The 12697-nt window shown below is 44.2% G+C and overlaps 1 protein-coding gene across 5 annotated transcripts in view; it reads right to left on the bottom strand.

The window, feature by feature from the left end:
- Grhl2 (grainyhead like transcription factor 2) overlaps positions 1 to 12697 on the bottom strand; it is a 147677-nt gene that overhangs the window by 19307 nt on the left and 115673 nt on the right. For 4 of the 5 annotated variants that reach the window (XM_047544889.1, XM_047544907.1, XM_047544911.1 and 1 more), the window contains exons 12-13: positions 10161 to 10192; positions 2988 to 3079 (exon numbers count right to left, since the gene is read on the bottom strand). In XM_047544889.1, the coding sequence (XP_047400845.1) occupies positions 2988 to 3079; positions 10161 to 10192 (124 nt within the window). The remainder of the gene's footprint in view (positions 1 to 2987; positions 3080 to 10160; positions 10193 to 12697) is intronic. The other variant, XM_047544898.1, reaches the window with a different exon arrangement.

Below are 12697 nucleotides of genomic sequence, written 5' to 3' on the forward strand. Positions count from 1 at the left end.
CATGGAGCTCAGAGAGGGTAATCTACTCCCCGGGGTCCTATGGGGCACATGACAGCTGCTGGCTGCTGTTTCTCTGGCTTGTCCTTGTCCTCTCTATTCCTTTCCTAATAGCAATTGTGCTGGAGCTCTGTTCCCAGAAAGAACTGGCAACTGCCACTCAGATGCAACCGTGCATCTGCAGCCCTTTGGGTCTCCCTCCTTCTGATGTGACTTCTGATTCTTCAGAGGGAAGAAGGAGGGTCAAGGCCAAAGCTCCAGGCACCTGGCCACTGTAGGAAAAATATACCTAGGTCATAAAGCCCCACTGAGCCTAGGTCCCAACTACAATTGAATACCAACTGAGCTACAGTCGCCATCTGCCACAAGAAGAAAGTTGGAGGTAGAAAGTGAAATCAGCTCTAATCCAAACTCCCACTTCTCCTCCCCCACCTCCCCATTCCCAAGGACTTCATTAAAGCTGCTGCTTTCCAAAGTCCAATTCAACATGGATGCATAGGGGCTGGGTCTCAATTGCCTTTTTTGCAGCAGAGAATGCTCAGTAGTTATGACAAAGGAAGGGAGGGAGTGAGGGAGGGAGGAAGAAGGGAGGGAGGAAGGAGGGAGCTTAAGAATTGCAGAATTTCTTCTCTTTATCAAATATAAAGTATCCATTAAATAGAGTGAACATGTCTCTATAAAGATTTCCAAAATTAGTCCTTTGGAAGGAATATTTCATAGCTTCCATTTCAGCTAAGACGATCCAGTGATCTACTGGTTATTATGAGAGGAATCCATGTTAGCAGTATACAGAAAAATAATTAAAACATATATATATCAATAAGAAAAATTAAAAGGGGAGGGGAAATGTGGGTGACTGTTACAGATAAAATTTCTGTTCTTCCCAAAGCTCTCAACTGGGGAGGAAAAAAAAAAAGGAATTTCCAGCAGGCTGACCTTCAGGAAACCCCAAACCACAGTCTATTAAAAAGAGTACTGCTGCCACTGTATTTACAAATTGCTTCTTTTCAAATTATTATCTTTAATATAAGATGGCTGCCAAGCTTGTTTCAGGAGTGACTGGACCGTGCTCAAGGTGTTCTAGAGCCATAGGAGGAACAGCAGGGGCGCAGGGTGGTTCCTCCCTGCTCCTGCTGGGCTGGTTGGCAGCCACACCTGGGCCTGCTGGGATCACAGCACACCCTGACGGTTTGCCCGGGGAGTCAGCTTTCATTAGCTCCTGGCTGTGGCAGAGCGGTAATGGCAATAATCGCTCTGCCAAGGGCAGCAGAGCCTCCCAGATGTCGTACAGCTGAAGGCAGAGAGCCACAGGGGGCAGCCCCCTAGTGACTCCAACCAGACCCCCTGACAAAGCCAAAACAACCAATAATAACAGCTTTAGTGATAATTGCGATCAATCCCTCTCTTGGGGAACTTCTGACAGACAAATAAACAATAGAAACCATCAGTGACCCCGATTCCCTGAGCCTGTCAAACTTCAGCTCAGAGCAGAAGCTCCAAGTCAGGGACTCAGGAACTCTACTGTCCTCTTTGCCGGTGGGATACGGCGCCCTCATGTGTCTCTATGTTTCAAAGTTACATCTTTCCTTTTAATGGCAACTCCAGGCAATTTCTAGTGGAAATTTTTGTGTGGGATTCACAATATCTGAAAAATAGTGTTTAGCCACCAAGTCCTAACTATGGAAGTAAGTTATGATGACGTAAGCCTGCAGATTCTTGATTTCCAGGGAACTCTGCCCTAATTCTAAAATGTAGGGTAGAAAAGACATCCAGGAACGGAGTTCGAAATATACTTGAATACTGAATATACTTGAATACTCGAATACTGTGAAGTCAGAAAATCTTTTAAAGGCTTAACTGTTGCACATAGTTTCTTTCCATTCTGCAATTCTAATTACTCATCCACAATTATGATACTACAACTTAGGTAGATACACGCCTAATAATCAGAGTAGTATTTATAATAGTAAACACAGTGCTTGCCACAGGCCAAGAACCTGAACAGAGCATCCTACGTGCATTAACCCATCCGTCCTCACAACAACTCTCTGGGTAGCTACTTTCATACAGATGAGGACTCTGGGGAACAAGAGAGTGAAGGACCTGTGCAAGGTCGTACGACTCCAAGAGGCTGAGGCAGGCTCCCGAGGAGTGCTCTTGACCATCACTCAAACTCCATTACAACAAATAGGAAAAAATAAATAAAATTTCTCAATAGCAAAACAAGGCTGAGTTCATGTTTAACATGGGGCAGTATAAGTTTAAAGTCTCTGGAAGCCCTCAGCATTGGCTGCAGCAGGACAGAGGGGAGGTGGCTTTCCCACACCCTGCCCTCTCACCCTGAGGGAGGACAACATTGTACAGCAACGTTGGGCAAGACGTTGATTCTCAGGCTTGTTTCTTTCCTTGTTGGTGAAGTGAAATAAGACCCTTGACCACGAGAAAATGAGTAAGTTGTGACATCATGGAAAACAGAGGTCCCTTTATTTGTGTGAGATTAATCATTGTTTGCATTCATTATGAACGGTCCTTGGGTTCTGCTTCTTTCGGTTGTTGGTTTTTTTTTTTTTTTTCAGGGCTAGGAGTGGAACCCAGAGACTCACACATGATGCTAGGCAAGCCCTCTGCTACTGAGTCACACCCCTGGCCCAGTCACTGCTTCTCATGAGGTGTTTTTGTCATATACACAGCAAGGGTTTCTTTGTAACCTGGTATCTCGCTGGTGCATGAGTCAGTACCTTCGTTCTCCCAAGACAAAGGAAAGAACCAGTGCCCAGAAAGAACGAGCCTTACTTAAGATGTATAAAAGGGCACAGTTTAATGCAAAGGAGAAGACTGTGAGCTTCCTGTGTAAATAAAAACTCAGGAGGGCTGGCCCTGACTCCCAAGCCAGGGCCTGCAAGCTCTTCTTGGTGAAACGCCCCACCCCTCGCGCTGGGAGGGCTGGTCAGGGGAGCCATGCCAGTGGCAGGCTCCAAATGGAGAGATACCTCGCTTTATCCCTTCTTCTTTCATCTGCTTAGAAGGTGCTGGACCAAACTCCTCTTCCATGGGCCTGAACATCCGTTTAACAAGGACGCTGCTGAGGAAAAAATGAGCAGAAATGGTTAAGGGCAGCAGACAAGGTGTGGAAGCACAAGGTCATGTATGTGGCGGTCCCTCTCCTTTCCCCCTGTTCATACTGCCCCTGGTTCTCCACAGCTGGATCCACTTACCAGCCTCCTTCCTGCCCTTACAGGTCCCAACTCATCCCTGTTGGAGGCAGAAAATGCACTCTGCCATCTTCCAGGCATAGACTGAAGACCTGCTCTACATTGCTGGTTATGAAGCGGGAGAGTTCTGGATTTTGCCCACTCTAGACTTCTCCTGCCTTCCTCTTTCTGGAGAAGAGCAGGGCTGGGGGGAAGCAGGGGTTAACGGCGTGGTTCCCAGGTCAGCCCTCTTGCATCCAGCTGTGGCCTGCTCTTCTGCCCCATCTGGCCAACCCCCTTCCCTGTTTTTTTTCTTTTTGAGACAGGATTTCTCTGTGTTGCCCAAGCTGGTCTCTAACTTGTGATTCTCCTGCCTCGGCTTCTTGAGTAGCTGGGGTTACAGTGTGCGCCACCACAGCAGGTTTGCCAGCCGCTTAGGGCACAGCAGGGACCTGCTTGACTGTGACTTGGTTGTAACACTGTCCCAATGCCCGCTGTGATCCCTCTCCCCGGGTCAGAGTAGGTGAGGCTGCACTGGTGGGGGTTCCTCTCAGACCCAGCAGCCTTGTCCTTTCCTCCTCCTCAAGGGAGGTGCCAGTCCCCATCCCTGGAAGCCACAGAGCTGAGGCCCCAAATGACCTCTGTTGGATCAGTTCCGGTGTTCCTGTATTTCCTCCCAAAGTCCCCGTCCATTCCAGGCACTCTAAGGAAGGGAAGGACTGCGAGCAACAGAAATTAGAAGTCACAGATGGCATGACAATGCTCCTAGGTGGAATCTTACCATTCTTTAAGTTTTCAAGGGAGAAGACTGCGGGGTTTTAGAAATTTGAATTCTCTCTGGGATTTCTGGGCCCATGAAGCAATGCCAGACAGACAGTTCAGCGGAATTGTTAAGACAGGAGCTCTGGGGCCAGACTACCTTGGTTTAAAACCCTACTTTATAATTTACTAGAATGGGATCCTGGACAAGTTTCTCAACTTCCCTGGGCCTCAGTCTCCTTGACTTTAAAAGGAGGCTGTTGACATAGAAATGACAATATTTAAGGAGATGGAAATGCTAATGACCCTGAGTTGATCGTTAAAGATGGTAAACATGCATCAAATTATCAAACCATACCCCATGAGTAAGTACAAATATTATATGTCAATTGAAAAATAAGTGTCAGAAATTAATTAATCAATTAAATTTTAAAAGGATGCTGTTGAGAGAATGGAGTGAACTCACTTTGGAAGCACACTCATAAGAGATTCCCTGATCCCCTGTAAGTACCACTGAAGTGTTAGAGGAACATGGTGATTACAAGTTGAACACATTGCACAAGAGAGATATGGAGAAGACTAAATAAAGCAGACAATTTGAAAGAGGTTGGAATTTCCACTCACCCTCCCAGCAAACAGTCCAAACCATCACTTGGGTCCACTTTAAGGACTGGTGTTGGTAACACTCCTTGCACAGGAGGCTGACATGGCACAATCCCAAGTATCCAGTTAATGCAAGACCCTACAACTCCCTGCTGGCATTATTGTCACCAGGAAGTCATTTGTCAATTCTCAAGTCAAGTTAATGGTAGGATCCAGAAGTAGAAAGATCACACGGTACAGAACTGGAAACAGTCCAAAAAGTATTTCTATGAATTCTAATAGCTTAAGTCAAGGAGGCTTTCATTTATCTTCTCATATTCTAGCTGGTCCAAAGGGTGTATCAAACAAACTCCTATTAAGACTTGAGATTTTATAGTTTCATCTCCTCCATCACTTAAGTCTCAGGAACATTCTGAGTCGACCAGGACAAGGACCAGTTTCATCCCACCTCAGTGACGACAGATGTCTCAGTGGGTTAAGGGTCCTAAGCGGGATGATGGGGGCAGTAAGTGAACCAGGCTGACCTCTGAGGGAACAGCCTCACCATAAGGTTGCCTAATAAATCCCAGATGATGAGGAAGGGTATTAGAAATATCACTGAGGCTGTCTTCTTTTATTTTATTCCCTAGTATGTCAGATAATGAAAAGAGAGGAAAAATCTAAACCTCACGTCCCAGCTGAAAGTGTTAGTAAGCTTGTAGGACTGTTCCCTCTGCCTTCCCCTCACCGCTGTGTCCTAAAAGCAGGTCATGTTACTCTGTCATGTCTTGGAACTAGAGTGACCATGGCCTCAAGACTGAAAGATTTAAAATCCATTCACACAGCAGTCAGTGGCCATTAGGTTAATAATGGGAAAATGGTCTGAAATACCACCAGACGCGGTTTCACGCTGTGTGAAGGTTCCTGGGCTAATGTGCGCTCTCTCTCTCTCTCTCTCTCTCTCTCTCTCTCTCTCTCTCTCTCTTTCACCAAGCAAAATGCATTTATATTTTTCCAGTTCTGTTGCCTCGATAGCACCCTATTCTGAGCCGTGACTGACTTTGCCATTAAAATAGCGTCTTGGATAAACCACATTTCTCTTGGGAGTTCAAACATGCTCTTCCACACTTTCAAATCTATAAACCCATTAGGGGTCAATAAGTGTCATGTGCTCTGAATTCTACTTTTTCAATTGTTTTCAAAGCAAGGCCAGAAGGGAAGAGCAGGTATGACTGGCCTGTTTGCCAGATGAAAAAAGCACACATTTCAGGTCTCCTGGTGAGCAGGGCAATTATGACGAACTATACCACAGAAGGCCTGGAGGACTAGGAAAAGGTGCTTTCTCTGACAGCAATCTCCATCCACTGGTGCTACAAGCTGGTCAACATGTAGAGTGACCCAGGGCCAGCAGCACATTCAGCCACTGGCTTATAGGCTCCATCTCAGGGAAAGCAAGTCCCTGAGGTACAAACAGAGGAGTATTAAATTTCATCAGAAAATATTGGGAAGGTGTCAGACCTGAAGCAAAGAGTCTCTGGTCACACCCAGGAGAGATAATGCTGCGTCCTCCCTGCCAGGTTGAACTGCCCTAGGCGTCAGGTGCCCAGTGAGGAGATGTCAAATGAAAGTGCAAAACAGGGTGGTAGGCACCATGGGGACATCGTTTGTTCATTTCATCACTCTGCTTATGGCCCATAGATGCTAGTTACTGTGAATGCCCTGAATAAATGGAGTCCCCTCTCCATGTCATCTTATATTCAAACCCTCACAGAGTCTTTTACGTTATAGAGTATAATCTTGATTAATTTGTTTTCAACAGTTTACTCTTTGAGGAAGTCATCCCAAAATGACATTAATCGATGTTAATTTGGGGTACTTATAGAATCCACTTGACAAAATCAGTAAAAAAATAAAAAAGAAGAAGGAAGCAAGGAAGGAAGGAAGGAAGGAAGAAAACATGTGGGGTTTATGAACTACTATGGCAAGAATGAACTCAAAAATGTAAGTTACAAATTATTAGGTCAGTAAACTCCAGAAGGATCATTTTAAAAAGCAGCACAGATTTTTTTTCCTCACTAAAATGTTATAGGTTGAGGCAAGCCAGTGTTCCAGCCAAGAATAACTTGAAAAACTGTCTAAATAAAAAAAAAAATCTTACTAAAGTTATCGGAGAGCTGCCCAAACTTGAGCAGAGAGCTCAGAGAAGATAGACACAGAGAGGTGAACTCAGAAGATAGCTGATTCCTTCTTAGAGCATCTGTTGATTCTAGGTTTGGATAAAGAGCATGGCACTCATTTCCACTATTACTTAAGGGCAAAGAAACTCGCACAGCTTTTGACAATTTTGCAGTGTTAGATACACAGAAGTTTGGACTTGAGACTGAAAGTTACCCAAGACTTATATTCAAATTTCTAGAGAGCAAGGAGGCACAAAAACTTGAACCAGATATTCTGCCATCTTCTTATTGAGGTGTGTGCCATGCTAAGTTACACAAGACAATGGACTAAGAAGTTAAGCAGAAAGGCCTTGAAAAGCATAGAGGAGGAAGAACTTGGCCCAAAAACCACCCTTGATGGAAGCTGTGCACATGTCACTAAGGACAGTACCTGCTCAGGGCCAGGTGAATGTATATGGAAGCCTCAAATCTGGTTCCTGCTGCCCCATAAACTCATCAGAACTTTTTACCACTTGGGTTCCACACTTCAAGGGATGAACCAAGGTTGTGCTTTTGGGCAGGCCAAAAAGATACCCCAATGAGGGCCTGCCTCTTGAGGCTTCCTTTGCAGGCACATGTCAAGAATTGAGAGCGGTAGACAATAAGGCACAATAGTTAAAAGCACGTCATGGGACGTGCAGGTAGATATTCATTCAATTCCTGCCTTCTATCACTTCCTGGCCAGGTGACAATTAGCAAGTTTTCTAATCCACTGAAGCCTCAATTTCCTCATAATCAAATGGAGATAATAGGAAATCTTGAAGAACTGAATGATATACTGCACATAAGGCACCTAGTTCTGTGCCTAGTCGAGGTATCCAATGAACGTTAATATGACTTTTATAGATAACAATAGCCAACTACCTCTATATTAACACTGAGGCTCCAATGCTGCCCATATAACTCAAACAAATGTGTAAGAGTATGAGACTTGGGTCTCAGGACTCATAATTGTGTAAGGGTAATTCTTTTTGAAAAAACTTTTATTTATTTCTTCTTTAACTTTTTTTTACAGTGATAAATTTTTAAAAAATTTTCTTTTCATACATGTATATAGGGTAATAATGTCTGTCTCAATCTACTGCCCTTCCCATCCCTACCCGCCCACCCCTCCCCTCACTCCCCTCTGTACAATCCAAAGTTCCTTCATTCTCCTTTACCCACCCCCCACTATGGATCAGCATCCACTTATCAGAGAAAACATTCGGCTTTTGGTTTTGGGGGATTGGCTTATTTCACTTAGCATGATATTCTCCAGTTCCATCCATTTACCTGCAAATGCCATAATTTCATTCTTCTTAGTAGAAGAATGAGTAGTATTCCATTACAACTAAGATCTGCTCATCAGGAGCATTCAGGATCTCAGGCCTTCTCACTCTGACACTAACTTTTCCCCAGAGGTTTTTATTTTATTTTTTATTCATAATACTGAGTGGAATGTTAATGCTAGATTGCATCTTAGCAATAGTCCTACACAAAATTTACAAGTACAAAATTGAGATCATCAAATCCCAGAGATCAAGAAGCTGGTCGGAGACTTCACATTAGTAAATGGCAGCCAGGTGAAGAACTCAGGTTTCCCAAGCTGAATCAACATTCTTTATATGACGCCACATGGTCTGTTGTAAGACGTCACATGGTCTGTTGTAAGACGTGTGAATAACATATTAGAATTGATAGTGCTAATGATTTCTGTTCATTCAGCTGCTGGAAATGTATTATTTATGTGTCAAGATATAAAGAACAATCTAATAAGTATTTAGAAAATTTAGAACTCTGAACTTAGGTTCTGCCCCAAGGTTGGAGAATCATCTTACTCATTTGAGATGGTGTTCCCTTGGAAAGCATGGTGGCTAATATTTTCTGTCAAGAGCCAGACAATAAATATTTAGGCATCACGGCCCATATGATCTCTGTTGTAACTACTTGATCCTGTTGCTATAGAACCAAAACAGTCACAGACAATACATAAAGGAATTTAATGTTTGGGTCCCACTAAGACTTTATTTATGGACATTGGGATTTCATATCATTTTCATAAGTCATGCAATATTATTCTTCTTTTGAAATTTTTTTAACTGTTGAAAAATATGAGAACCATTCTTAGTTTTCAGACTAGTCAAAAACAGATGGCAGGCTTGAGATGGTCCTCAGGTCACTACGTGCCACCTCTGCTCTAGGAATGAGCTCAGGAACATCTGCTCCATTTACTTCACCAGCTGTGAAATGTTTTACCGGTAAATATATTCATTCATTACCTAGGAATAGGAAGCCCAGGTTTGACTGTGGTTTGGAAGGAAAAGATATCTAGAAATTCTAGTTACACCTATCTAATGCAAACTAAAAGCATCTTAAAAAGGAATGCAGTTCTAGCTTGCTTTGAGAGAAAAAATAACAACATCCAGGCCATAGAAGTTATACGAATATAATCTGCAATTCATATGGTTCAGACACATGTTTTATTCTAAAGGCCAATTTTAAGGAGACTATTAACAAATTCAGTAATATCTCCTGGAGAGAAATTGGGATGTTAAGGGGTAAAACTATATTTTAAAGAATATAAAGAACAGCTGCAGGGAAGGAAGGGACATTTGGATGTTGAGGGAGAATGAGACTTAATTCAGAGAGCAGGACAAGATCTGATGGATCAAAATCAAGAGCAGGTAGATGTCAGCTCAACGGACAATATGACTTGCCAGGAGCTGAAGTAATAAAACAGTGTATTAATCCCCTGACACACATGCGTGTGCACGCGCGCACACACACACACGCACACACATACCGAGCTCTCCATTACTGGCAACATTCAGGTGGAAGCTGGCTGACCACCTCTCAGAGATACAGAGTAGATGCTACCATTGCCTGGAAGAAGTGGTCAGCTCTATGACTTTGAAGGTTCTTTCTTGTCTCTAAACTTTGGAGTTTATGAGTTAAGAATAGAAAGAACTTCAAAGATTTGACTGCCCCTAAAATTCTGTAGTACCATATTCTGGTGAGCATGTGTTCTATGCAGATGGAGAACATCCCCTATCACTGTTATACAGAAAGCATTGGCAGCCTTCAGTGACAACCCTTTATCTAATCCTAGGGTACAGACAGCAAGCAGGTTCTCAGCTGTCCCTGGTCCCACTGAAACCAGCTGAGTGAGACCTTCAAGAAGTATGTGTGTGTTCCGCGGAAGTAGAGCAGTCTCCTTTGGCTCTTGCCTCAGGCACATCTTGATCCTGTGTTGGGACCAAGCAATGGGCAGCAAGGGCTATCCTCCTCCCTCCCAGGTGGTCCCCTTCTCAGCTCCTGAGTGCTGAGCCCAGTGGAAGGTCCCGCTTCGTGCCCAGGGCTACCCAGTGCTGAAAGTACCACATCCACTGACGTGAACTGACTCTGGGTGTTGAGGTGAAACAGCCAAGTGTCTTACCCTTCTCGCTCATCATCTGTGTTGTAATACACCTGCGGAACAAAACAATAGGCTTACTGTAGGTCAGAGATGGCAAATGGAAACACAGCATGTGACACACAGACTTTCCCAACTGTCTCTTAAAAACACAAATGCGTTTAGTGATGCTGTCTGTGTTGCTAAGGAAATGCAGATTTTAACCTCCTCACATTCTCCTTGGGGGTTAACTCTTAGATTTTAATGAAATAAAATAGGAAATCTGATGATTTCTAGCTGAAGTCAATCTGATTAGATTACTTTGGCCCTAACCCAAATCTTGCTCTCGCCATTAAGGAAATATGTTGGCAGGATCTAAATTCATTGTTTAGAAAAGCTGTGGCTTGCAGGGTGGCTCTGAGAGCAGGCTTATGAGTCGCCGATCCCACTTGGTCCACAGGCAAGCAGCCTCCAGGCACCGTATTACTGGGGAGGGGATGGGCAAGAGCGCCCCATGCGGACCAGCAGTAACCCCAGGTCTTTCGACTGCTGTGACCCTGAAAAGGTCTGGGTTACCCTGGCATTCCACAGCCAGACAAATTTAGGCACCGGTTGCATTCAGGCTAGTGAAGGTCATATGATAGAGACCCACTCCTAGCCACAAGGAAGCTCTCTGAGGACAAACATCATGAGGTGGTCAGTACAGGGGCAGCAGATCAGAATTTAAACATTTCTGAAGCATCCTTATTATTTGATGGAAGATGGGAGAAGTCCAGAGGGGATCTGTTATGTATGTGTATCCTCCTCACCCAATTTTTTCTTAAAAATTGATCTTGGGCCTTTTGTGAGCTTTATCTGTGTGCTTCAGGGCCAGTTGTTTGGATGGAAAGTGATATCTAAATCAGTAATAAACAAATGTTTAATATTCACTTCCAAAGATGTCTCTAAATCTAATACCTTAGTCATTATCCCTGTCCGGCATGGGCCGGAACAGACACCTTGCCCACAGATGTTCTCAAAGACTCCTGGAAGCTCCTTGGATGCTGCCCAGCACAGGCCTAGTTGTATAATAAACCTCTTACCTTGTTTGACTCTCTGGAATGAGTCATTCTAGTTTTGAGCTCATATTTCTATGGGAACTTTTCCCTCTTAATATTTTTGGGGATGTGGCTATTGTTGTAATGTATACTCCATTTCTTCTTAAACAGAAAACAATAAGGTAAGTTGTGTTTTTTTCCACTCCAAGGTGCAGTGTGGCATCCAGAGCACCTGTCACTGTGATGGACCAGAAATGGGCAGTCCACTTAGATGCACAGGGAGTGACCAACGTGAGTGAGGGACGTGAGCGAGGGAGCCTGGACCATACTACTGACCACACACCCAGATTATTTCACAGAAGTTTCTGGTGGTGACTTGTGTTTTATCAGCTTCTGTAAATGTGGCATCATGCACCCACCTGCCTGGCTGACTCCCTGTAAGGTTAACAGTCTTCAAGGCAGAGCTGGTTGCTGTTCCAACGTGGAAGAGCATTCTCCTAAGGATTTCCTGCCCTCCTGAGCGGCCCCTCCTTCACCCTCCCTGTCACTGTCCATTCACTCTTATTTCTTTTCCTCTCACATAACAACCTGCTGTTTCTTCCCCGTTGACTATTGGGTCCATTGCACTCACAATTTTTTTCTTTTTAATACTGGGAATTAAACTGAGAGGTGCTTAACCACTGAGCCACATCCCCAGTCCATATATATATATTTAGAGACTGGGTCTCGCTAAGTTGCTTAGGGCTTCACTAAGTTGCTGAGGCTGGCTTTGAACTCATGATCCTCCTGCCTTAGCCTCCTAAGCTGCTGCGATTTCAGGCATGTGCCACCATATCTGGCACACTCACAAGTTTTTTGAGCATGTTTTTCAAACCTTAAAGTGCCTACAAAACATGTGGAGACCTTATTATTATTGTGAATTCCAAGAATCCACTTGGAGATTCTAACTCTGAACTCAAATTGGAATCCTTACTAAAACTCCTGTGAGCTGGGGGAGATTGTGGACAAACCATGATTCAAGAGACCCTTCCTGACTTGACCAGGGAAGAGCAGGGCAGCACCTGCACATTATGGGGTGGGGAGGCAAGGGAGTGCATGGTCCACTGTGTCACGCAGCCCTCCTGCCAACAGATTCTTGGCACAGATTCTCTTGTCCCTACCCACCATCTTGCATGCAGAAGGATCCTCTCCTTTGTTCCCTGTTTCCATTAATGACCTCACCACCTGTGGAGAAGCTCAAAATAACACAGCAAGAAGACTCTCAATCTTGGACTTCCCAGCTTCCACAAATGCAAGCCAATAAATTTATGTTTATTAAAAAAAAAAAAAAAAAAAAAGAGGGGGGGAGGGGGAGGAAAGGTGCTACTTGGGTTCAGGTGCCTTGAGGAAGGCTGCCAAGTGCCATTATCCAAAGGATGATGCCTCCAAATGCCAGTGTCTCCCATCAAGCTCCCCTAATCACTTGCCCATTAAAGGACTTCCCAACATGAGCAGCTGAGGTCACAGGGCTTTAAAATGAGGTGTGAGACTAAAGACGTCCATGGT

This window comes from Sciurus carolinensis, chromosome 1 (assembly GCF_902686445.1).
Source record: "Sciurus carolinensis chromosome 1, mSciCar1.2, whole genome shotgun sequence".
In the NCBI taxonomy this organism is placed as follows: Eukaryota; Metazoa; Chordata; class Mammalia; order Rodentia; family Sciuridae; genus Sciurus; species Sciurus carolinensis.